Source organism: Aythya fuligula, chromosome 6 (genome assembly GCF_009819795.1).
Source record: "Aythya fuligula isolate bAytFul2 chromosome 6, bAytFul2.pri, whole genome shotgun sequence".
Lineage (NCBI taxonomy): Eukaryota > Metazoa > Chordata > Aves > Anseriformes > Anatidae > Aythya > Aythya fuligula.
In genome coordinates, this window is record NC_045564.1 from 12,149,142 (window position 1) to 12,176,398 (window position 27,257).

The 27,257-nt window shown below is 39.6% G+C and overlaps 1 protein-coding gene across 1 annotated transcript; it reads left to right on the plus strand.

Moving 5' to 3' along the window:
• Positions 1-1,439: 1,439 nt before the first annotated feature.
• FAM117B (family with sequence similarity 117 member B) lies at positions 1,440-25,324 on the plus strand. Its single transcript, XM_032190248.1, has 8 exons — positions 1,440-2,040; positions 9,475-9,626; positions 13,041-13,133; positions 13,634-13,747; positions 19,481-19,624; positions 20,530-20,755; positions 21,521-21,641; positions 24,780-25,324. The coding sequence occupies exons 1-8, from the start codon at positions 1,440-1,442 to the stop codon at positions 25,096-25,098; spliced, it is 1,770 nt and encodes a 589-aa protein (XP_032046139.1). The 3' UTR covers positions 25,099-25,324.
• The last annotated feature ends 1,933 nt before the right edge of the window (positions 25,325-27,257 follow it).

Genomic DNA, 27,257 nt, shown 5'->3' on the forward strand with positions numbered 1-27,257 from the left:
GCCTGTGAGCATATCTGATATCCTTCAAAGGAAATTTAATTGATGCAGAGTGCAGCAGCTCACTTCATAACAAGCTCATCACCAGAAATGCATCAATCCTATTTCCTTCTGCCATTCTGATTTCACAGAATCACAGAATTCTGTGATTTCTCATAAAAAAAGATTTCTCTTGAGAGGGACTTTGACTTTCAAGGTTGTAGGGAGGCCTGTGTCCAGGCATCCTTAAAAAGGGCCTGTACGCATAGTCTTGCTTTTCAGGTTTGTTAAAATTGTCAGCCACAAAAATGAAGTTCTTCAAAGGGGAAGACAGGGCTTTTTAAGTAAGGGAGGCATCAATCAAAAACAGCAAAAGAGAAAAGAGAAAAAAAAAAACAACCTACCCAAGAGAGAACAGTATGTAATTTGTTGTCACATCATTTGTATCATAGCAATGGTATTCAATTGCAACATGCAACTTGCAGAACAATATTGAAAGGAATTTGGCATTTGGCTACGGAAAGTCCTCTGGAGTAGCCCAGAACTGGCACTGGCAATAGAATTGATTCCCAGGACCTGAGGGAGCTAAAGAGTGTTTACTTTACAGCTAAATAATTCAAATGTGTGAACCAAGGCCTATTGCAAGCACGTATGTGCTCCTCTGAAGTACAAATCAGGTTAAGAAGATGCTGGCATTTAACCAGTATTTTAAGAAGATTGCAGCAAAGATACGGAGTCTAACGGAGAACAGTAAACAAAGCAATTAAGGGAAAAAGGGGGGTCAAGTCTGCCTGGATATTACCCACACGCTGGTGCCATCATCTGCAACGCTAAGCCGGTGGCAAAGCGATTGGATAAGGCGCTGCTGAGCCCTCGTCCTCTCCCGCAGGGCAGCCCTGCTCGGAGCGTGCAGCCGCCTCCCGGGAGGCACTCCCCGCCCGGTTACAGGCCTTCCGCCCTGCAGCTTGGCTCGGCCCGGCGGGCCCCAAGGCCCGGGGGGGGGCTCACGGCTCTCCCCAGCGCTCCCCGCAGCCGCCGCTCCCGGGGCCGGTGTGGCCGGGGCTGCGCGTCCGCCGGCACGTGCCGGAGCCGCCTGTCCCTTTAAGGGCTGCCCCCCCCCTCTCCCCGCGCAGGCTCAGCCACTCAGCAGCGCGGCCCGCAGCCAATGGGCGCGCCGTAGCTGCGCGAGCCGAGCGGCGGCGCGGCCAATGGGAGGGCGCGCGGGGCGGGGCGGGGCGGGGCGGGCGGCCGGGGCACTATTGTTGATGAGGCGCACGGAGGCTCCGGAGGCAGCGCGGGGCGCCCCGGGCTGGGCACGGCGGCAGCCGGGAGAGGACGGGGCCCCGGCCGCGTGAGGCGCTGGGCCCGCGGCCTGTCCTGCCCGCGGCGCTCTCTTCCTTCCTTCCTTCCTTCCCTTTCCTTTCTTCCCCACCGGCGGCCGCCTTCCGCCGGCTCCCCCCGCCATGTCCCACCCGCGCGTGCGGCGCGGCGGCTCCCCGACCCCGGGCACCGCGCTGGGGGGAGGCGGCGCGGCGGCGGCGGCGGGCGGCGGAGCGGGAGCGAGCAGCCGCCTCCAGCCCATGCGGGCCACGGTGCCCTTCCAGCTCAAGCAGCAGCAGCCGCAGCAGCAACATGGCAGCCCCACGAGGAGCGGCGGCGCGAGCGCCACGGCCGGGGGGCTCCCACGCGCGGCGCCCTCCTCACGCAGCATCAGCCCCACGCGTGCGGCGCCCACCGGCGGAACCGGCCGCAGCGGCCCCGCCGCCGCCACGCAGCCGCCGCCGGGGGGGAGCAGCGGCGCCGCCTCGGCAGCCTCGTCCTCGCGGGGCAGCCCCACGCGTGCCGGCGGGGCCCGGGGCAGCCCCCCGCGGCCCCACCACCTCCCGCCGCCGCCTCCCCCCCCGCCGCCGCCGCCGCCGCTGGGCTGCGGGCCCTCACCTTGCTCCTCCCCGCTGCCGGAGGGCAGCGCCACGGCGGCGGGCAGGGTCCGGCACCGGCGGCAGTCCCCGGAGCAAGGCAGGAGCTCGCCGGAGAGGAAGAGCCCCGGCTCGCCGGGATGCAGAGGTGAGCTCCGGGCCGCCCCTCGCGCCGCGCACCTGCCGCCCGCTGAGGCGAGGGGCGCGCGGCGACCGTTACGGGGCGCGAGGCGGTTACCTCTGGGGAGGGGGGGCGCGCGCGGCGACCGTTACGGGGCGCGAGGCAGTTGCCTCAGAGGTGGGCGCGCGGCGACCGTTACGGGGCGCGAGGCAGTTGCCTCAGAGGTGGGCGCGCGGCGACCGTTACCGGGCGCGAGGCGGTTACCTCAGGGGTAGGCGCGCGGCGGCCGTTACTGGGCACGAGGCGGTTACCTGAGGCGATTGGGGGCGGCGGGAGGCGGGTGGGCAGCCTGTTACTGCGGGGGAGGGCGGCCCGTGAGGGCTCGTCTCGCCCCAGCCCGGCCGTGCGTGAGTTCGTGTTCGCCGCCGGCTCTCCGCGGGCCCGGGGAGCGGAGCGGAGCCGTGCCCGGGCTTGTGGCCGCCTCGGCCCGTCCCTGTGGCTGGCTGGCAGCGGCGTGAGCGCGGTGGGGTCGGGGCTTTTGTTGGTGCGCGTTCCCCGCCTGGCCGGTGGCAAGGGGACGGAGAAAGCCAGCGAGTGGTGAGGGGAGCGTGGCGCCTCGCTGGGTGCCGCCAGAGGTTTCCAGCATCTGGGCAGCGTTGCGCAGCCCTCACGCCTTCCCCTTCCGCGCTCGCCGTGCCAAATGGTGCTTCGGTGCCAAGCGGCGGCCACAAGCCTGTGGCTGGCTGGAAAGCTCTCTGGCCCCGCGGGCACGCCGCGGAAACGTGGGGAGGAGTAGTACTCGGTGGCGCCGAGTAGTTGGTTTCAGCGTGAACCCTGCGGAGGGATGTGTGAACTTGAAGCGATGACAAGCTCATGCAAAGATAGAAAATAGTGTGGGAATGGCATACATTTTACAGCAAACCGCTCCTTAGCGTTTTGAAATAATTAAAACGTACTTACTGAGCACACTGAAATTTAAGCAATGTGTGACATCTGGTTGATGATACTAGAGGCTTAAATATGTAAGTCTTTGTTCCTTTTATTGTAAAGTTTACTTAAAAATGCATGAATGAATCTTTGTGTTAATGTCCTCAAATCTGGAAAACTTGGTGACTCTGAAGGTACCAAAGCTACAGCTAGTATTTTGTCATGAAACTGCATGTGGTAATCTATGTAAAGTTCAGAAATACACAGAAGTGCACGTGCAGAAACATAGGACCAGTAGAACTCCTTTTAATTTGTCTATGTCTCTAAATGTTGCTTTCTCCCTTTTTTTAAAATTCTGATTATAACCAGACTCTCTCTCCCTCCCTCCCTATTCTGGCTCTTGAGGAATGATGCTGCCAAATTAGACAGTCAGAACCACTTGGTACAGTACTTAAGTCACACAGAGACTAGTTTTATTTTTTTATTATTTTTTGTTTGTTTGTTTGGACACATTTCTTCAAGATTATGATATGCTACCTTCTCTGCAATGGAAGAGAGCAGTGCCACAAAGGCATTTAGGTTCTGATTTAGATCTTCAGCTCTGCAGGTTGGATGTGTTTTGCTTAAAGTTATATTCTGAGTCTCTGGATTGAGGAAAATATATGTTCTTCACTGAAGATTCTTGTTAATCATTAATCTGAAAGACATACACATCACAAAATCCCATCTTCTTCCTGGGAACTTGATTGAAGCTCTTGCCCAAGATGCAGTTTCCTGCCCTTGAGATCCATGTTCAAAAGCTGTCTGTGAAGCATGCGTCAGACTGCTTAGGGTGGAAAAACTGCGCTGTCTTCAGATCAGTACGTAGAAGCCTACTGAAACTGTGCTGTCTAGCCAACTTCTTTACTGGATATTAGAATTAGCATATGGAAGGAAACAAGTCACTTTGTTGCTAGCCCTTTACTACTGTACTCGCAGATAAAATCCACTAGCTTTTCACAAGATGTGTGGAAACAGACAGGGTCTATTTAATTGCCGCCACACACTTAAATTTCAGAATAGTTCTTGTATTGACCGAAAATGCAAATGAATTCTGGTTAATATTGCTTAATGTTTGCATTGTGTAGTCCAGTGCTCGATAGAGACTGATTCAACTTCACTTTCATCTTCATCTAAATGAGAAGACTTAGTAGCCATCAAAAACATGGAAGTGGAACTTTATCTCTGCTAATAAGGCTAGAGTTCTGAAGCCATGCAGGTCACCTCAGGGTAACATTTACAATATACTGCAGAATTACTCAGTTTTTCCTGCTTCTTGTTTGCAGTTTGATGATGGCTTTTGTTCATTCCTACAGCTGCAGCCATGTTGGTTTTTATTTTGCTTTTCTCTCTCTTTTTTTTTTTTTGTTAGATTGAAATGAACCTTGAGGTTGGACAAATGACAGCTGCTTCTGAACTTCGATACTAGTTCTGTAAACTGAACACTTCAGGCTCAATTTCGGATTTTCTTTTTTAGTAAACAATTGAATAGTTTTGAATTTAGAGCTTTTTGTCAACCTGCTTAATATACAAGAACCTGAACTTGAGAATAAAGAAATGTTAACTTAAAAGAACCTTAATGGGTTCTTTTTTTTTTTTTTTTTTTTTTTTTTGGCTAGGTTTTCTGAACTGAATTGCAACTAAATGTTTGAAATACCTGAGTTTGCTGTTGATAATGAGATAAGCTGAGGACTTCATGGTGTGCTTGCTAAATTTCTGTGCTTTTCTTGCTGCTTCCATCCTAAATATGGCTAAGAGTTTAGATCTTCCTACAACCCATTTATTTCTTTCTTTTTGCTTTCCCTCCCTGCATTCTCCAGCACTGATTTCACAGACTTCAGCTTCTATTTCCGTGTTAACAAATACCGTTTTTTAAATTTCTGTGCAGTATTTCCCATTGCTAGTGCGATGATTGATTCCTTTGCCTCATTTCTATGCTGCAGGGTCTGTCCTGCAATCCCTAGCTGTAGGTCAGTTCTCACATACCTCTTTACCTGTCTGCAGACTTTCCCTGTTAGAGGAAGTTTGTCACGTGGGTTTTTTCACTCTTTCTTCCATCATATTTTGCCATTTTCTCAGCTAAATAGCTTTTCCCCACAATGGTTTTGGCAGTTGCTTAATGGCATCTGTAACACCTGTTGACTTATTTCCCTTATTATGCTTTTATCTGGAACTATACCGCCTTTTAATTATTTAGAATAGTAAGTGAAGGAGTAATACTGAAGTCTCATTTGTGTGAAAGGAAGTGAAGGAAACTTATAATGGTATATCAGAAAGTCATGAAGAGTTTCGATGTGGACTTCTCCTTAGATAGGGAGAGGGCACAGAACTCATCACGCTTGTAAATTTCATTGTAGTTTTTTTTTTTTTTTTTTTTTTAATTTAAAAGAATTGTTGAGTGACAAAGTAATAGCTGCAGACCTGACAATGTTTACTACACATTTTTTGCAGTAGTTATAAAACTTATGTCTGTAGTATAAGAGAATGCAGAAGGCTTTGTCCTTCAAATTTGTGTACCATTAGATGACTGCTTTGCTTACCTAAGCTATTTAGCAAATGGTAGGTGTAAAGAAAATGAACTAATTTTTGCAACACCGTAATTTAAGTTTCTTGTGGCCAGCACTGCAGAGGAGTTGATTTGAATTAAAAATGTTTTCATTTGCTGGAATTAAGGAACTTGAACATCTTGGACTTTCTGAGTTTTTGTTTGGGTTTGGTTTTCTGAGCTGTTATCCTACCAGGGGATCATGTTAAATTACCAGAAGCAAATGAGCAAGTAGTTCTTCTATATTTATGTGAAATTAATAGCCAAGATTGTCTTTCAGTGAGTAAATACATGGTGGTTCTGTGCATCTTTTTTGAATACCATTTGAGTCTTTTGAATATTCTCAATGAAACATAAACAAATATTTGAAGCCCCTGAGATATGTTGTGTTTGTATCCATTTTTTTTTTTTTAAATAGCAGCAATGTATAGGGGAGAGCCTATGAATGTTCCTACTGAGGAAGAGGCTGACCAAAAAAGAAAATCTCAGTGGCATGGCTAGAAGCCAGGGAAGCTGGTCACATCTGACTCTTTCTCACTTTTGGGGTATTCCACTTCTGTAAAAAACTTCGGTTAGAATTCTCTTTGTCAGGGAGTTTGGCTGTGGTGTTAGTCTCATTCTGTGCTTTTCCTGTGGCTCTTTCTGCAGCTTGCTAATTTTGTTTTCTCATGGTGTCTGTTAGCAGATATTTCTTTGGAGTTCTTACTTTCCTTTCTGAAAGCTTTAATTTCAAATCTTTGATCTTGCAACTCCATTGATAACTATCTTCAACACTAATCCTTATTTTGCAGTATTAACAACAGTTCAGAAAATTTCAGGAAAACTGAAAGATGACTTTTCAGTGTTCCATGTTTTAGGATTTAGACTTAGGACTATAGACAACTTTCCTTCTTTTTCTTCTTCCCAGTTTTGTTGTATCACAGTTCTCTTCTGTGAGGTATCCAGTTCAAAGGTATGTGTTCTCACACTATGATTTCCTTTTTCAGTTGTAGATACAGGACTTGGATGTTAAGAGCCCCACACACCAAGTCAGCATTTCTACATGTTTAATTTTGCTCTCCAGTCCTATTGCTGGACTGCCTTAGCTTAAATAGTCTTAAGAGGTGCCTCACTGTACAATTGGAGTAGAGTACGTGATACCTGTTGTAACATCTGTCTCTCAGTAATACTGCAATGACTTGTGAAGATGTGGTAATTGCATGTTATTTTCTCACATTATGGACTTTGATTTGTATTGTGTATGCTCTGTTTGTATTTTGGTCTAATATTTTGCTTTGTTTGAAACCAGATTGCAGAAAGACTTTGTTTCTAAATAGAGTAGTGGGAGATGGATAGGAGGGTTGATGTTTGCCACAAATATTGGTTTAAAGAGATAATCAGGCCAATTAAAACAGATCTAATATTTAAGAACAGTCTGTTTGATGAAACAGCTCCATTGTTTTTCATCAGCCACAGCTGTTGTAACTGTTATCTCTATGGAGGCAGATCTCTTGTTATGTAGGTCACATCAAGGAAAAATAGCAGCTGAAGACTTGCTTCAAGTGTTGTGGAGAAAAATGCAATGAATATGTATGCGTCCCCACTGAAATGTTTTGAAACAGCGAGAGCTGAGTAGTGGTCTTCGGCAGTTTTTATGAAGACATGCTGTAAAGGTGGAAAAGTAAATAAAAATGTATCCAAAATGTCCTTGCATCATCTAAATTAAAACAGTCATTTGAATCCGATTTCATTATAGGAATATCTAAATCAAAGGGGGGTGGGGGGGAAGAGAGTACTTACAGGGTTTGTGGCCTGAAGTATGCAGCTTCCTTTGAATTTAGATAATAAACAGGCTCTTCAGTTTTCATCCTCACTGTTTGCACAGCAAAATACTCCTGCCAGTTTTTGGTGGGGGAGGCAGGACAGTAGTAGCTTCCGCTGCTTCAGTTTTGAAGCTGTCTGTTGCAGTTGCCTTGCGGATGATGTGAGCTACTACACGCACTTCCTTATTTTTTTCACATCCTCTCTTTCCCCTTGGTAAAAAGAGAAGCTTCTTGAAAAGGAAGAATAATAATTCAGAAGAAAAATAAATAGGGAGAGTATGGCAGCTATTTCTCTGACAAATAATATGTTTGATGTAACTTTGGAAGCAAATGTAATTTGTAAGGAATGACATGTTGCATTAGCATGCCACATTCCCCCATGGTACAGACAAAAGGAATCGTTTTGAAATCTTGTGATACAAAGAGACCCTTCAGCATGCTGACTGGTAGTAGTCAGAGACTGTCTTTGATGCAGGACTGTTCAAGTGCATGGTAACTCAAAGATTGAGCTTTGTTGCTGCTCCCTGAGAGCAGATCTATACTCAGCTCAGTACTGAGATTTTGTTTGGTGTTGGTGCAAGTAGAAATAGTAACCTGGAAGAGGTTTCTTGGCTGGTTTATGTGAATGGGTCTAATTATAATGCTAATAATCATTTCCTTTTAGTTGAAATACTTTTCCCAGTTTTCACAGTTTTGTGTATGTTTCTAATGCAATATTTATATGAGCATAGTTAGTATAGAATATCAGTTGACGTACGTTTGGAAGACTGGTATTCTATGAGACCGAAATGTTGCCCACACCACTGACAACTATGCCTAACACATTTTATTAGTCTCTATACATCTTTAATAGACTGAAACTGCCCAGATAAATGAATTCTGGACGTATAATGCTAATGGTTTTATTTCTGACTAACAATCTGACAGTAATCAGGCACAACTTCTTTTGCATGTAAATTACTTTATGTAGAGTACAAATAGCAATGTTATTTCTACTTTTAGTGCAGAACTTATCCTAAGGCAGTCAGGAATATCTCCAAATGCTGTTTGGTGTGTTTTAGCCCCTTGTTTTAGGCCTCTGTATTCTTTATAGGTAAGATTAATGTGATTAATTATGATTCTTTCAGATAGAATTCTGTGAGGAGTAGATAGATAGTAAGTTTTACATCACTGCGATTTGTGAATTTATATTTTACATCTGGAGAAGCCAGTAACAAATAGTATGTGCGCAAATCTGTACATGTATATCTGAGGCTTGGGTCTTTCAAGCTTGTTGTTCTCATGCCTCACTTCCTATTCTGAGGAGCCTTTATTTATGGAGTTGACACTTAGCAGTCTTACACTGCAATTTTAAAGTATTGTTGATAGATGTACATTTTTGTTTCCAACTGTATTCTTCCTCTTTGTTTTACTTCCTGTCCTTGTTACTTATAATCCTTTCCAGTAAAAGTTCGCATTATTATCTAAATTGCTCTTAGAAGTGATGTTAGTGCAAACACCAGAAATGTTTGAGGTGTGGTAGAAGGTCTAGTGTCAGGCAAGTATGAACGTAGTTACCAAGCAGCATGTAAAGGGAGGAGATGCATTGATTATCTTGTAAAATGTAAATGATTACTTAATGAAAGTTGACTTACGGAGCTAAGTGTTAGATACACAGCAGATTCGTGAAGAGTTGAATTATATGCTGGGTAGTTAATAAAACATGTCAGCTTACAGTGTCTCTTGAATTCAAGTAGGTGAAGGGGAGAGGATTAATGTATGAATTCTAACCTCAGCATTAAATTGAAGAAATTCAGCACAGATTTTCTTTGTTAGCCATTGGCAGGTATGAGGAATCTTATCTATCTTTTTATTCTAAGCTGTTATCATTTAATGACTGTTGCGCCTTTGAGGGTATAAATAAATGGTGGTGTATGAGTACAGACATAACATCTGTGGCACACGAATGATTTTTAGGGAAACCATAAAAACACATTTCACTCCGTGTTAAAACTGAATAGAAATTGGAAATGCAAACTGAACTTCTACCTTAAAAGTGTCTTTTTTATGTTTAATAACACAGTAGTTCTGGTTTGATATGACTTATTGTAGGCAATTAAAATAATTAAGCTTTCTGACTTACTTTCTAATCAAGTGTTTTTATTCTAGCTGACAAGTCAAGGCCACCTTCATCGAGCCCTTCCAGTATTATTCGCCGGACTTCCTCGTTGGACACGCTTGCTGCTCCCTACCTTGCTGGACAGTGGCCTCGTGATAATCATGGACAAGCTGTTCCGTGTATGAGAGACAAAGCCACTCAGGTAGGCCAGTTTTTTTTATTTAAGAATATTTAAATCCAAAGACAAGTTTTAAATGTATGAATGCTATTTCCTTGAAAGCATTCACTTTGGCTTTCTTGCTTACAAGTTCGTGTTCACTTGCAAATTGCAGGAATTCTACAGTTGCAATTACCTATGTGTTTTATTTGCATTCTCTAAGAAAAGACCATTAACTGTGGTGTTTGTTACAAGTTCCACTTTCTTATTATCTCACAGCAGCAGTAGTGCATTGCACGTCTATTTTCTCATTGCTCTTACTGCGTGCAATACACTGGGTTGCATTGGTGTTAAGTACTATTTAGTTTTAATTTATACAAAGGAACTTGAAGTAACTCCTTGTGTTTATGTCTCTCTCTTAAAAAAAGCTTCTGTAATGCCTTTATAAAAGTTATTGTAGCCTTTTCTGTGATAGGCTGAATATCATAGTGTTTAATTCCCGATTATTTTGGTGCAGTTGGACAGTGGATTTCCCTGATTTGTAGAGTAAAAGAGCCAAACATCTCAGGTTTTAAATCCCTAATCCTAGTGCATTGTTTCAACAACAAGTGGTCTCCACTAGTTCTAAAGAATATAAGAGAAGGGTAGTGGGAAGGTAAACTGGCAGCATCTGGGACATCCTTGAATTTAGCCTGCCTTCAGTTTGGTAACAATAATGGAAATGCAAGTACAATAGATTTCAGTGTGTTGTCTACTCAGATGTGTTGGATGTTGAGTAGGTGATGTCTGCTCTACAGTTGTTACTGTATGGCCTTTTCAAGGTCTGCAACATTTTGTGCTAAGAACCTCAGTCCAAAGAACATCTTAGTAGAAGAGGAGGATGTTTCATAAGGGATAATGCCCATGTGGATAAGGTAAAAATAGAAACTGGTGAAGAAAGAAGAACTGAGAAACAGGTTTTCTCTATTAGAAAATAAATAGATAAAATGGTTGGAAAATTGGGTAAAAGGGGTAAGCAAGTCCTAATAAGAGGAGGAGTATGAAGGAAGGAATATGGTACATGAGGAATTGCTATTCATGCATAGCTTATGTTTTTTAGTAGAAGGGCTTATATATATAATGTATTTGCAAAGATTTGTGGGAACAACATTAGGTATTTTCATGTGATGAGTATATTTGACGGTTATTGATGTTAGAATAGTGCTGAAGGAAATAACGATCTGATGCACTTGCTGATTTAAAATTTATCTAACCAGCAGAAAATCCTGGGATATGGACATAAATCTGTATCTCCAAACCTTTTGTTGATGTGATACTGACAAGGCTTTGTGGCTTTTAATCTTCTGTGCTTGAAAGCAAGCATTTGAGTTAGGACCAAGTTTCAAATGTAATTGACAATAATAGCTTGCTTTCCAAGATGGTATCTCTCTCCAGTTGTACAGTTTAGTGTTTCTGAAGATGAGATGATTTGATCAAGTGTCACTTTGTAAAAGTATCATGGCTCCAGTGTGTGATTTCAGATTTTGTGAAGTCTGGCATCCAGATTTACTGAATTCTAACTGATGTCACAGTCTGAGTCATGGTAACAAAGGGAATGTTGTTCATATGTTGCAGGTGCAAATACATACCCAGTTATATACTAATTTATAGGAGTTTGGAAATCGCTGTTGAAAATTACATGAAACACTTGTTTCAGAACTGTTACGTTTCATATTGAGTGTGAAAAGAATGACCACAAGTACCTTCATATTCGAAACGAAGGATGCCACATCTAGCAAAAACTGATGGTTAAGGTTTATTTTTACATAAACATGACAGTGCTGCTGGAGGAACCATCAGCAGTATTATGGCTGAGTGAAATGAGTATGTTCTGATTTCAAAAGTTTAGGGAACAGGAATTGAATCTACTAAGATATAAAAGATTTTCCAGTTGAGTAACAGGGGGATCTTGATTCTGAAGGTTTACAGCATTGAGAGTAGAGTCATTCAGGAAGCAGACTGGGTGGAGGCAGCAATTAGTGACACACTTTGGCTTGCAGGCCTTTAGCTATGACCTATGGGCATCTCTAGCAAACTGTGTAAGAGATCACCAGAGACTCTGTATCAGATTCCTGCTTTTACTGTTTTGGATGAAACCTGTCTATAAAACCAGACTGAATTATGTACATACAGGATGTTATTGAGTGATGAATACGTGTGTAATTGAGTATCCTGTAGTCTGGCTAGAATTCATAGATGCAGTTATTGTTTTAAGTGCTGCTAAAACAGTGATGGGTAGTTTCTGTGTCTTTTCCTTTCAATCTAACCTGTTTCGCTTTGCCTGTAATTGTCAATACAGTTATATCAAAATACAAATTAAAATGAGACAGTTGCTTTGGAGTTCTTGAGTTGCTACAGAATAATATATCAGAATATATGAATAATGATATATATTATGTGTTATATGTGTGTTTTATATATATAACATATTCTTATATAATTATTCATATATTATATAATTCTATAAGAATAATTAGAGACCAGAACTTTGTAGTGGAAATTATGACTTTTATGAAGTGTTCCAGTATCTGTGATAAATCTAACATCAGTTACATTTCTTGTGACTGTGTGAAGACCCATGACCAAAATTAGTATGCTTAATCTTGGAGGGTTTACATTTAATTGCTTGTGAAGGCCATTCTGGATGTGGTTATGTAAGAACGCAAACTTTGCCCGTAAAGTTTGCAGTATTATCACAGGCTTGTTTGTGTGTTATGCTACCTTAAATAAAATTTGTCTTAATGATACTTTGAATTTCTCAAAACACTTTCACCATAGTATATGTGTGGTTTTCTTTACTAAATGTTAATGCGTTCGTTGATTCAGTGAAATTAGCTTAGTATTTTGTGTGTTGGTTTCTGTTTGGCCAAGACACCTATGAACCTGAAGCCCTCTGAGGCATTAATTTGATTTGCCGCTTTGCAGTAGCTCCAGTGGTGTTCTGAGTGGTGCTCAGAAAAGATGCCCATCTTTTTCTCAGTCTGAGTTGAAAACGATTTTAAAGCTGTGCAGGCTTTCCTACCTACTGAACTACTCTATGTAATGCATCAAAAATACCAAGTTCAGCATCTGTGTGGGAAATAATATATACCATCTTCCCCAAATTCGATACTATCCAACTCGTTCTTCAGAGCTCATCTGGCTGTTAGTACTGCCTTATCAATTTTCAGTAAGGTAGAAATGAATCTAGCATATAGCTGTATTAAAGCAGGTCTGAGAGTTTGTGAATGCATAGTTTCACTTGACATGCTCATACTTTCTTTGTCAGAAAGGCTTCTAATCAGTGACTGCTTTTCGCTCACAGTTCTGAATCTAGCACATCATAACACGGTTCTCTTCTATTTGTATCAAAATATTCTTCCCAAAAGTAGAAAAGTTGTTTTTGTTTTGTTTTTTAAATCTGTAATCTCCTTGTTACAGACTGAAAGTGCCTGGGCTGAAGAATATTTAGAAAAGAAGAGAAGCTCACACAAACGTTCAGCATCATGGGGCAGCACAGATCAACTCAAGGAGGTTAGGAGTGCTATTATTTGAAATACCTTAGGATTAAGTTTATTGCTGGCGCGCACTGTTAAATGAATTTTCAGGAAGGAAGGTGTGAATATTATTTTACTTACTACAATGCCCAAGCTTTATACAATAAGCAATCTGTTCATTTGGTATTGATTTCTTACAGTAATGCAGGACTGTTACAATTTTTAAACCTGAAGCTGGGGATAAGGGGAGTGTCAAATGCAGATAACATTCTTTGTCAGAGGAAGAAATTCAGCAGTGACCAAACTAGTTCATATATTTCAAGTGCTTTCATTGAACCTGAGATATCTTCTGGGCTTGAGCTTAAATGGTAGCTAACATGTTAAGTTTGCAAGAACCTGAACGTAATTTTGTGCTGCCATTAATTATAAAAGTTGCGGTAGTAAAGAATTTTAGCGAAGTACTAGAATAAATTAATGAAACTGTGCATAGCTGAATGTATCTGGTGAAATCTAATGTGATTTTTTTTTCTTTATTAGATTGCAAAATTGCGTCAACAATTGCAGAGAAGCAAACACAGCAGTAGGCATCATCGGGATAAAGAAAGACAGTCTCCATTTCATGGTAACCATGCAGCCATCAACCATAGTCAGGTAAAGCTGTGCTCTTCTGGGACGTGTTTGGTATTAATACTGGTTTTAGATGATTTCAAGGTTGTGATTTGTCTTACAGGGAACATAAAAAATATTATGTACTTCTAAATTTGTTGTGGGTTTAGGTGGATTCTATGAAAAAACTACATTTCCTTTGACTGCCTGAAGTGTGTAGGGTCCAGGATCATTTTGTTACTTGGCTAGGTTTGCTTGCAGCTCTGTGTTCTATGTTCATGAATTTCAGATATATTTTTCCTTAAAAGCAGGACACTAAGCTTGTATTTACATGGCCTATGCTTAAGGATAACAGGTAAATTTAACCTAAACCCATGGATTATCTTTTTCATTAAGTGTTGCTGTAAAAATAATGAATTTGCATGTAGAGTATGGCATGGAGCAAACTGGCAGTACAAAGATACAGACTCAAAACTGTAGCTAATGCTGATCACATTTTCTCTAGACTATTGCACTTGTTTAATCCTATGATCAACAGGTTTAGAGAACTTACCTGACAAAAGGATGGCAACTTTTTTTTTAATGTACTGTATTATGCTTGTTTTATATACTGTATTAAAAGTGTTTATGTTCTTAATGGCTGCATTCAGCCTTTTATTTTCTGCAATTTATCATGCTTTGATACTTAGAGTAGTAATTTTTTCAAAAATTGCTATTGTTAGTCCACCACATGTTCTGTATGCAGTTGTAGTTTTATCTTGAGACTTACTGCAGTCAGGTTCACAGGGAGGTAATATTTCTAGCTGAGTTGGTAGCAGATGGTGAAATACTACATTCTTTTAGACACAAATCATTTTTCAGGTCTATTTTGCTTTAGTAAGTTTAAATAATCAATAGGAAAATCTGGTCAGTTTTTCAGAAGAAAATTTTCTTCTTCCACTGATTACTCATGAATGTATATTTATAGTCTAACACCTTTTTTAACGGTTACAAAAGGAACAAATGTTGTATTTGCCTTGTCAGTTGATGTAGTTGAAAGAAATTGTTACTGCTGATACTGTAAATTGACAAAGTACTTCAGCTGTGAATCTTCTCTGCAAACTTAATATTCCCAATTGCTCCTAAAATTCAGTTAGCATTATTTTAATAAAAAATGTACTTTGTTGGCTGCTTCCTTTCTGTCCTTCCATTCTCCCAGAAATAGTTTAGGTCGGGGGGGAAGCTATCACAACGTCAGCATAAGTCCTGCTGTATGGGTACTCTCCCATTTTGAAAAAATATGAAATGAAAAGTACTAAGAAGAACCATACGTACAATCTTGAGGAGATATGTTCTTTTGTGCTTAGAAAATAGGTGTCTGAGTGAACCTTTGATACTTCAATACTGGAAATAAGAAAGTAGTACAGTGTTTTGAGTTCTTTTGCACTGTTCTTAACTACTGTTTGTATAAAAATCAGTAGCATTTTTTCTGAAACCTAACTTATTTACTGTTATAGTTCATTTAATTAAGATTCATGAATATTCAGTATATAAGTGCATCTTAAATTCAATTTATTAGTTCAAATTCTATGCTACTAGCAAGCATTTTGTGTTTAGGATTTTTTTTTTTTTTTTTTTTTGATAAACTTCAGGAATTATTCAAATGCTTTAAATGTCCAAACAGAAACTGTTTTTTCTTACTCTTCTATGTAGTGGAGTATTAACCTAGAAGCTAGAAAGGAGAAGAGTTTGAATATGAAGCAAGCTGCCTAGTTTGACTTCCCACATTTGATCTGGTTTAAGCATGGGTGCAGTAGAACATGCTGTACAGTAGAACATGCTTAGTGGTTGCTGTAGCTTAAATCAAAATAAGAAGACAAATAGATGAGTTCTGTTTTTTTTTTTTTTTTTGATGAAATTTATTACAGTTGACAAAAGGTCTAAAAAGAAATAATACATATGTGGATAGTCAAATACTTGCTGCAAGTATTTTATCCAGATCTGTAAAAACTCTGAAGACTTGTTCTATACTTACAGAGAATTGAGACATTTCATGAACAGCAACAGAAAATTAAAACAGAGGGACATTTGTTGTAGGCACTTAGCTACATTGGAGAATTGCATGCTGTTGAACAGATTTTACTTGGTAGTTCACAAATCCATAAACTTACGTAGATAATCTTCTAGCTGTTCTAAATTAATGTCAAAAATGATCAGAGATGCTACTATTCTGAAAGATACCAGATAAAAATTCTACATACAGAAACTTGTGGCATCATAATGACGTTATTATGCTCATGAAATTTTATCTACTGTATGGAGGATTTTTTGCATTCTACCAAATTTTAAAGTACGTAAATAAAATATTGCACAACAGATATTTATTTTTTGGGCTTGTGAAACAGACTATGAAATATAAACTGAGGAAAGCAGCTTTTCTGGCATTGTGTTATAGAACAAACCATTGTTTTTCTTAGTAAATTTTGTGCCAGCTGTCATGAGCCACTTGTGAAGGGAGGAAGCTACAGAAGGCTTCAAAGAGTAAGCGGAGGGCTAGATTAATGGCATTTATAGGCAGCTTTCTCAGTCAGAGTGAAAATTTGTAAGTGCAGGCTTCAAGGGCAACGTTCCTAAGCTTCTGGTTCTTTCCTAGGGAACCGCTGAACTGGAATTTCTGGCATCAGCTCAGTTCCTTCAAGATTTGTGGAAAAGACTGCATATAAATGCTTGCAGTTAGTGATGATTTTTTTTACATTTCCAAATAGAAGGAAACTTGCAGTTGTTGATTCTATAGGATCATACAAAAATTTCTGAGCTCAAGGAATTGAATTCCTGCTAAAGCTGAGAAACAGTGTTAGGAAGTCACTGTGGTAGTCCCTTCACAGAGACTATATAGACTCTAACCTTTTGGAGATGACTTACTCTTCTAGTTAAACTAAAAGTAGTAATTCCAGTGAATCTATCTCATCTCTTCTTCCCTAATAGTAAACACTTAAGCTTTTTCCACAATTTCTACTAATATTTTCATATACTAGTAGAGTTTATTAGTTAAGTTTTACTAATATTTTTTTAGTGGTTCTTACCACTGAAGACTGAGTGTTTAGTTGTACTTCTTCCATGATTTTTTTTGAGAAAGAAATTCATGCAATCTTCACGGACTAAGCTTGTTACCTATTCCTATCCCTTTACTCAGAATAAGGAAATACTTGGTGGTAAAATCAAGTTTGTGCTGCTGGCTTTTTTTCAAAAACAATTGGATATTTGTGTGTGTATGTGCGTGTGTATGTTTTTCCTTATGCCTAGTGTTTCTTTCCACCTCTTTTTTACAGGAAGAGGCGTTTACACAAAAATCATAGCCTCATTGAGTGATCTCAGGATGCTTCTGAGAGTGTTGGATTTTGCATTTATTATATTGTTACTTGGTGGTAAATCTGTGTTTTTTAAGAAAAAAAAAACTGGTTTGATTTATTTTTTTCCTCATTAATATAATGCAGAAACTAAAAATGAGGCCAGAGGTGAGGCTAGATGGAAAAAATAAGTAGATAAGGTTTATTAAAATAATTCTTCATCTTCAGTGTACTTGGCTGAAGTTACTCTGTTACTTGGTGTTAACTATCAAGCCCCCCCTTTCACTTTTCTGGAAAGCATATTTCTTTACTGTCTTACCAGTAGGTTGATCCTAACCAACCACTGATATGAGACCAACTGTACATAGTTTTCAGTGGATATTTTTTGTTTTGTTTCTCTCTTACCATCTTATGTAGGTAGAAAATTTTAATTTTAGGATGGAATTACTGTGCATAATTCAACTTCAAGGTGATCTGATGTTAATATATGGAAGTATCAAAAGACCTTGGATTCTGTTTCAAGTTCTGTTGCTTGTTGGAAAAATTGGAAGAAGTTAGAGCATATTTCTGAAATGCCTGTGAAAAGTACAGATTTGTCATCACCCATATTTTGTATCTCATGGGCTTACACTGTACCCTTAAGTTTCAGAACTCTGTTCTGCACTAAACTGCCAGGCAGCATGTTAATATGCAAATGCTATAATTACTACCCTTTGTTTGACACCTTGGCTGGTTTCGTGTGTTCCAAAATCTGCAGATGAGAGTAGTCAAAAGCATCCTGTGTTAGTAACCTATTCCTGTATGTCACAGGTTCCATGCAGACCTTTGTGAAGGCAGTACTTCACATGTGAAGGTTGTTCTGAGGCTAGTTGTTCCACACCTGTGGTGGTGCCTCCTTCTCTTTCTACTCTTTGGCAGTCCAGGTTAACAAGTCACCTTCTCTTCCAAAAGAAATGTTCTGTGCATGTCTGAAACGTGTTGTATCAAACCTAGTGAGCTTTCTTGAGCAATTTGTGCTTTTCTACTTTAAGCACTTCAAATAGTGCTGTGGTTCTAGGAATTTGTGGTAGATGATCATGATTAAATGCTGGAGAATTCCCAGATTTAGCTAATGGCTACTGAAATCTTAGACACTCTAGCATACATCATTCTGCTTTCTACATTTTAACAAGTTTGGTTTGTCGTAAGAATGTCTAAATGAAATAACTGTATGTAACCAGTCTTTAGTACCTAAATTTGTGCTGATATACCTGTATTACAAACAGGTATTGACCTGTATTTGTTCACCTGATTGTTGATCCAAGGCTTTGTTTGGAACAGTTTTATCAGGGGTGGTTTCTCAGACTTTTTTATTTGCTCTTCTCCAGTAGCTTCTATTTTCTCTTTTTAATCTTAAGGCAAGACTTCTCAAAGTCTTTCCAAGTTTGGTAATTCTAAGAATGTTGAGGTTTTGTTGACATAAACAATGAGTCACAAGCATTTCCTGAAGAGAATTTTTGCAGTCCTTTGCAAGCCCCACTTTATAGCTATTCTAATGTTTCAGTAAGGCAAAAACAATGTAATTCATAAGTGATTTTCCTACCTTAGAGATCTGTGATTTTAAGTCTGCATGATAATACATGCCTGTGTTAAGAACTCATGTTTACATTAATTTTTCTAAGGTCATCTCCAGTCCACACAAATTTTACATGTTTTTTTAAAATTGACATGTCAAGTCACAGTGCTTTGGTGTCTGTCTATGTACAGTCTTGGTACTTAAAGGGAAGAAGAAAAAAACATTTCTGAAGACAGGTGAGAAGGCTACCTTCCTTCAACCAGTAGAGATGTTCTCAATCTCAGCATATGTGGCCATTGAAGAATTTGCACAGGAGTTTTACTGTCTTTTTTTTTTTTAAGTATAGTTTTTTGTTTTGTTTTGTTTTTAAAGTTCAGTGATCTGGACTAAGAGTGGTGCTATCTTGCCTTTGTGGAATATTTTTTCTTTCTGTGCTTGTCATGGTATTGTAGGTGACGCCAGGCTTCCATTAAGGCATAATTTTAATTAAATTACAAGTGATAAATCTGGCAGAGAAGGAAGTGAAATTACGGTATAGTTCATGCCAAAAGGAATGGGAATATGTTTTAAAGGCTTCAGAAGTACTTGCATTTGAATGTTCACTGTTAAATTTTCACTTGCAAAGCAACATAGAGCTAGAGGCAGACTGTATCAAAGGGAAGTTTTGAAACTAGATTGTTGAAAGGCTAGAAATTGGACTTGGAAAAAAAAAACACTTCAATTTAAGGCATCCATTTTAACACAATCACTATAGTTTCATGTGAGTCTTTGATACTGGAGAGTAAATGATCCTTTAAACTGAACGTTTACGTTCAGTTTAAAGGGTCATTTTTGAGTAGAAGTAATAACTACACCTTTTAAGTAAATCTATGTTGCTTTCTGTCTCTGGTTCTTCAGGCTCCAGTCCCAAAGAGTGCTCTTGTTCCTGTGATACCTATTACCAAATCAACAGGATCGCGATTCCGAAACAGTGTAGAAGGACTGAATCAAGAGATTGAGATAATTATTAAGGAGACGGGAGACAAAGAAGAACAGCTTGTTGTATGTATCTGCCACCATGACTGCTTTCTGTAATGATTTTATTTTTGTTTTGAAGTTAAAAGCTTTATTTTGCACAGTTCTTGAATTAAATTTATTAGAAAAGCAAAATTCCAGACAAAAGTTACTTGAAAAGTCTTGTGGAAAGCAAAAAGAGGAGTTAAAACTTGAAAAAGAAGACAGAAAGACAGAATGTCTGGTTTTAGAGATTCTGTAATTACTTTTTATTTCTTTTGCCTGATCTGAAGAAGTGTGTCCATCCCAGCTGAAGCATAACTTACCTGTTCTTTTATATTCAGGTATTTTCAGAGGTAAATTTGCTGATAAAGCATCAAAAATACAGGGCATGAAGACACTTAAGGGACTGTACTATCTTTCATGTGAGCAGAGCCTTAGAGAACTGGGATTGTTCAGCTTGGAGAAGAGAAAATTCAGGGGGACCTTATCAATGTGTAGAAATACCTGATGGGAAGGAATAAAGAGGGATCAATACTCTCCTAAATAGTGCCCGCTAGCAGTAGAAGAGGCAGTGGGCACAAATACAAAACATGAAATTTAATTTGTGTGCTCTAAGTAGAGGTTTTGGAGTTCACTGTCTGTGGAGGTGCTTAAAACCTGACTGGACTTGGGGCAGCCTGCTCTAGCTGCCTCTGCTTGAGCAGGGGAGTTGGACTAAACGATCTCAGGTCACTTCCAACCTCAACATTTCTGTGATTCTCTGAAGTCTTGAGAAATGTTGTTCTTTGTTTTCAAAACTTGACTTAATCTATCTTCTGTTGGAGTCCTTTGTAATGAATTTTATACTTCGGTTTTATGAAACATGGGGGGAAAAAAAGTCAGCACTACTGGGTTTAAACAATTTACCAACTGGATCAGAGCAGTTGACTGATACCCTTTATTTTTAACAGCCTCAAGATATTCCAGATGGGCACCGTGCACCACCTCCATTAGTTCAGCGTAGTAGTAGTACTCGCAGCATTGATACCCAAACGCCTGGTGGAGCGGACAGAAGTAGTAATAATAGCAGCCGGTCCCAATCAGTATCTCCAACCTCATTTCTTACCATCTCTAATGAGGGCAGTGAGGAAAGTCCATGTTCTACAGATGATCTTCTTGCTGACTCCAGAGATAAAGGTACTGTGTAACTTTAAATGTTTAACAATGCTAAAATTTAACTCACTACTGCGTAGGTGAACATGTAGTAATGGAGGGCTGTTGTTTCCCACATCCATGGAGAAATGTTAAAAATATCTTTTTCTTTGCAAATGAATCATTTATTCCAAATTGCTCTAATTACCGTGTGTGTTCACATACTTGGTATTCTGTAATTGAAGCTTGATAGGTAAGTGAGGACTGTCCTTCCCAAACAAGTTTTTTTAAGGAATATATTCAATATATAATATATAAGCGGGAATATATAAGCAGGAGTATACAGCGAGAGGTGGAACAGCTGTTAGTCCTTTTGGTTCTGTCAAGATTGTTTTTGTTTTGTTTTTTTACCAGAAATCTCCTGAGATACAACATAATCTTACAATTTAACAGGAATTTGTACTGGTTTTGTTTGGTGTATGGCTCCTGCCCGTTTCTTTTGACTAGATGATGACAGTACAGGACCACAGTTTCAGATCAGCAGTTAAAAACTGAAAATGTCCCGGAATTAACAGTTTGCAGAGTAACCTGTGTATGATACAAAGAAAGGGATTGAGATGAGGAAGCTTGCTTGCAAACAAAGATTTGGAAATAAATGATTTATTTTTTTAATCTTATAACATTGATAAAACAAAATGGGGTTTAATTTAAGGGTCATTTTTAGATACACTTCTTGTAGTGTTTTTATAATGCTGTACTTAATTTTTTTGTCGTGTGACATATTTCAGTGATCATTTACTGTTCTTGCAGAGAATGGGAATAATTCTCCCTTGCCGAAATATGCTACCTCACCAAAACCCAACAACAGCTACATGTTCAAGCGTGAACCACCAGAGGGCTGTGAAAAGGTGAAAGTCTTTGAGGAAAGCTTGTAAGTCAATCTTTAATACATAGGAAATAACATTTAACATTGAGAGTTACCCGCTGGTTTACTGATTTTTGTGTCAGATCAAAATTATTAGCCTTATTACTAAAACCATACTGATAGCCAGGTCTCTATTTTGCATGACTGTATACTGTATCATTGCTGGAATTGTGTGTTAAAATCAAAACTTCAGCATACTGTTCAGTTGTGTTGTGTTTTAAAGATTATTTTACACCTAGTAGCTTAGGCTTCTGCTAGTTTTATTTGTACAATCTTTTCCCTTCTCTTTTTTCAGGCTAATTCTGAAAACTTTACTTACTGACCGTTTTAAAACTCAAGGGTCAGTTTCATTCCAACCAATTTTTTAATGGCCAAACCAGCATAATGTAAGACTGTCTCTTACATGGCAAATAGTGGGGAGGAACTCAAATGATAAGGCACAAGGAGTTTTACTGAGAAGCTGTAAATGCAGGTCCATCAGCTAGGTTACGTCACAGCTTGTTAGCTGTATGGCACCTTTTTTTCTTTATTTTTTCCTTTTTTTATACCCTACTGTCCAAAGCCCAGAGAGGTATTACTAGTTGTGGCAAAGTCCTTTCAGCCGCCTTAAGGTGAAGACTCAAAAGCATGTTGAGGTATCTCTGTGTTACTGGGTCCTTCCCCAAATCTGAATAGTACATCCCAGAAAGCTGTTACACGTTAGCGTAGACCACTATCATTCATGTTGGGCATCTGACCATGCCTATAAAACTTGTGCACAAGTTAGAAATGAGCCCAATTATTCTGCTTCCTTTAGGCTGGTTGTATCTCTGCTATGTTCCAACATCTTTTAAAGACAAAAACAAAAAATCCCACACACTTACAAGGAAGGAATATGTGTAAGTAAAATTCCTACCTGTGTAAGCTTTGAGATGATGGATGTGAGAAGCTACAGGTGAGATAGGTTTTAATATAAATGGAGCATTAGTCTTCAAGATAATAGCTAAGTGAATACATCATAAAATTTGGGAACCTCCAGGTATCATACTGAAGCTGCTCAGTGCAGAGTGCTGTGCATTTTAGAAAAAACAGTATAGTTTATAAAGCCATTTCTGAAAGAGGTCTGAATAGTCTTTTCTTTGGGAAAGGCTTCTTCCTTTGTTTTGTGAAACACTAATATACTACTCAGTCCTGCCTCCTCCTCCTACATCATCATTAAGAAGAATCAGGTTATGCTCAGAATTGTCCTTTGCATGGAATTGCATCACAACTGGGCTGAGTTAATACAATTTTTTGAAAAAAAATCCTCTGCCGATTTGTCATTAGATTCTTTTTTTATTTTTATTTTTATTTGTTGATTTGATGATTTGTTAATTGATAGTAAATTCTTAAACAAAATTTGTATTGGGGTTTGGATATTCTTGTTTAATGTCAAGTGGAGATGATCCTTGTGACTGAGGTCTCAATTTATAGCTCTGAAAGGTGTATGGGTGTCTTGAGCAGTAATGCTACATGAAGTACTACAAAGGCATGGGCTCTGATGTGTAACTTAAAGCATGAGGAACAATGAAGGAAGCAATGCATCAAGAAATGACTTGGATTTAGTGACCAGCTTTAAGTTCTCGGTAGTGTCAAGAACCTGAACTTTGTTCAAGTTCATGTATCACTCTACAGGTGTAGCATGATAAGAGCTTGTTTAAGCTACTAAAACAGGCGGAAGGTTGACTTCTGCTGTTAGACAGTGGGAGGTATCACTAATGAAACAGATGTCATGTTTTGAGAAGTGTCACTTTGCACAGAGCAGCAGTGCAAAGATCAACAGAAATATCGCTATGAGGATGGTCTGTCTTACGGCAGATGTTAACAGCCCAAGTAAGAAGGAGGGGAGGCATATAGTAAGTTGATGAGTCCATCTTGAAAATGAATTCCACACTGAAAATTAACTGTAGCGTGGTGGCTTCTACATTTATAGATATTCAGAATAATTTTCTTGTTTGTAGCTTCAAAGATGCTTGTAATTGCCAGCTTTGCAAATCTGGTTTCGGAACTGCATTCATCTGGTACTTGGATTACACACACATAAAATACGTGAATGCAACTTCTCAAAGCTCAGCTTTAATTTGATGTGATTTCTATTTGAAGCTTATGGGATTTTCAACTGGTAAAAAATAAATAAATAAACGAGGTTGATTTCTGTTAAGCTTGATTAGACTGGTAGGATGAAGGTAGAGGTGGATATGGCTTACAAACATTTGGAAAAGAGGGGTAAGTTATAGGCTAAAGGACAACACTAGCAACGTGAATGAGTGTAAATTTCTGATGGCTATTTTCCAGCAGGAAAGAGAGGCTTTGGAACAGATTCCTTTAGTTTGGTCTTCACGTAGAGTTTGACTATCATACTAGACTTACTGCAGGGTTACAAGTAGACAGAGAAGCCATTCCTATTCCACCCAGGATTTCCCTTTAAGCTTTAGCTTTCATAAAGTGTGACTCTGAGATTGTGAAACTCTGAGTCAGGACCTAAATGTGTGTTCCATGTTTCATTCCCAGGTTACATGTACCTGATTGTGAATATCTCTTTGAGCATACTACATTTTGCTATCTGCATTGAATTTTCTAAATAAGGCGTGTTCATCTTTCATGGAGATCAAGGCCATACACAGATGAACATGCAAAGAAGGCAGAAGTCTTGAAGGGGGATCCCATATGATCATGAACAACCCTGAGATATGTAATATTAGAAACATTGCTATACTAGCTTGCTTTCACAAGGCTTGCTGTATACAGTGTGTCTGTGTGCACATGGGGTTCTTGTTGGTCTGTGAAAGTTTTTGGAGAATGTGATTGAGATTTTCTCATATATTGGATAGAACAGTTCATGGATGCAGTTTATGATCTGCAACATGAAGATCGCAGGTCTTAGATTTTTGGAGACATCCTGCTTTAAGAAAATGCTGTTTATCTTATAAAAGTAAACAAGCAGTTTAAGCAATCTTGCTGTTTGCCATGTGGCAGGAGTGTCATTAGGACAACAGTGACTAACTGAAATACTTCAGGTCTATACCTAAGCTTGTTGCTGGTGACATGTTCAGCAAGACACATTACCTGCCATTAACATAATTTGTTAAATGTTGTTTTAAAACAGTTGTGTCTATTTTATTCTAGGCCAAAGCCTCTGCACGAAATTCCAGCCTTCTACTGTCCTGACAAGAACAAAGTGAATTTCATTCCTAAAAGTGGCTCTGCTTTCTGTCTTGTCAGCATCCTCAAGCCACTTCTTCCCACACAGGATCTTACACTCAAGGGCACTACACACAGCCTGACTGTCTCCTCCAGCATGACACCTGGTTTGTTACAGCCAATTTCTATGGCTTCATTGTCTGCAAACTCAGATCAAGACAGGATCTCTCGTGGAACAAGTACAGTAATACCACAGACCTCTATACTCCCTCAATCAGGACATATTGAGGAAGCTGAAGGGTAGATACAGATTGTCTTGAAATTTTTCTGGGCAACTACTGGGAAAAATTGGAACCAGTTGACTGGATCTTTCTGATCATGCTATTTGCATTGTTTTAACAACTTATGGCACTGTCGTAATTGACCTGTTCATATAATTGACAGTTTGGTAGCACATTAAGTTCAGGATGATGCAGCAGCTGATGGCTCTGTTGCACTTTCTGCTTGTGAAGACTGCAGTTCTGTTTCTCGCCTGCTTTTTTTTTTTTTTTTTTTTTTTAAACACTGGTGAAAACAAAAACTGTCATAATCCTTTGCCATTTAAAGGACCAGTTGTTGTGATGCTGTGTGTCCTTTGACTTTTTCCATTAAAAGAAAAAAACTCAAGACCAACCAGCTGACCCCATTTTGCCATTATAACCTGCAGAGGGAGGGGCAATCAAATGGTTTTGCAAGATGTCTTTTGTATGAAAATGTGTATTTTGTAACAAAGACTTTTGTGGTGTGTAGCAGATAGTGTTTAAAAGACACTTTTCTGGTGACAATTCTCTCCCCCCTTTCCCCACACACACTTTTTTTAGTAGGGAAGTTTCTTTTTACTTGGCTGTTTTACAGCTACTGGGACCAAAGGATTGCTGAAGTATTTCAGCAGTCTCAAATTATGTGACCTTGCTGAACAGCCTCAGCCCTAAACAAAATAAGACAAGTTAATGTGTTTGAAAATTTTACAACTGAAGAGTATCTAAAAAGCGGTGTAAGTATGTGGTGTACTTTTTTTGTTGATATTGTAAATCTGTGCTTCCAGTAAGTCACATTCTTATAACTCCTTCCTTCACTCAGTTCTGCCCAGTGTTGGTTTATTGGCTGGAGAATTGCATTCTAAAGCACTTGTCCCAGTAGTGTTCCATTTGTCCATACAATTTTTGTGCAGGGGTGGGAAAAACATGTTATCCTCCTGTTCTCTATTCTTCCAGAAAATATGCTACTTGCTTCTTACAGATTTAGATTTGCTTGGCTACTTACAGAGTTGGTCAGCCTGAGTCATTAATCGCTCTTGGCACGGACTTGCTCTGTTGTGACTCATCACTGTATTATAGACCCTAGCCACATAATAATGAAATACCTGTGCATGATTCCTTCTCTTTTGTCATAGTGTTTTGTGTGTCCTTGAAAGGTGATGGCTCATCAGCCTTGGCATCCCTTGCACAGTAGTTTACAGTGCCAGACACATTCTCTTTTTTTGACTAGCAATTTAGGCTGTCATGTAAAACAGGATTTCTTGACACCTAGTCTATCCTCATCTGCAGCAGTTTATGGTTTCTTTGAAGTTATAATAAAAGGTGAAAATAGGGGAAATGGCCATTTCAAATGGAAGCTGTTCAGGAACTTCAGTGAGGTTTCTCTTGTGTTCCTAGAGCGTATTACTTGGGTTTGAGTAAATACAGCATAGATACGCAAAAAACTGCAGTGACTTTGAATACTGGTGTCATATCAACTTACAAAACGTCTGCCTTGTACCCTCTTTTACAGAGGTAGTTTCAGTAATTTAAAATTAATGTCACTGTGGATACTCTGTGGGTCTGAATATTGGTCTGTTACACATGAGCAGTTCTCACTGACTTGCTTTTATGATGCTTCCATGGAGAAGACTAAGTCCCCTCATCACCTCCCCCCAGTTACATATATGTGAAGATTATACTGCAAATTTAACAAAGTTGTTCAGTGCTCAATATGCTGAATTTGGTTGCAATCATCTCACTTAAAAAACAAAGTTACACGCATACCTTTGCAGATAATAGTCCTAGTTCTGATGCACACTTACTGTTCCTGTAAATCCCACGTAAATAACTGTCTTATAGCAATAAACTTTACTGAGCAAGTAAGTTTAGGTCACGCTGGCCTATACAAGTGCTGCATTCAGGGTGACTTGAGTCCCTCTTTAAAACATTATGCAAAAGTTCAGTAAATGAAAAATGTACCAGGAGGTATTAAAATATTAGATCCGTTAAACTAGTAAATGAGCAGAATTTGATTTGCTATCATTCTTCCCATTAAAATAGATGTGTGCAGATGAGACTAACGAGCTCTGTTTTGAAGTAACAGCTCTGATTTACACTGAAGTTGTTGAGGGGGAGGTTTTAAAATAAGTGGGTTTGTGCATCAGATTTGTGTAATATGACCAGT

Excerpts from the sequence above, each read along its gene's own strand:
- FAM117B (XM_032190248.1), top strand. The coding sequence starts at position 1,440 with ATGTCCCACCCGCGCGTGCGGCGCGGCGGCTCCCCGACCCCGGGCACC. Across the intron at positions 13,748-19,480 it reads CAGCCATCAACCATAGTCAG|GCTCCAGTCCCAAAGAGTGC; the intron begins GTAAAGCTGTGC and ends CTGGTTCTTCAG. Across the intron at positions 21,642-24,779 it reads AAAGTCTTTGAGGAAAGCTT|GCCAAAGCCTCTGCACGAAA; the intron begins GTAAGTCAATCT and ends ATTTTATTCTAG.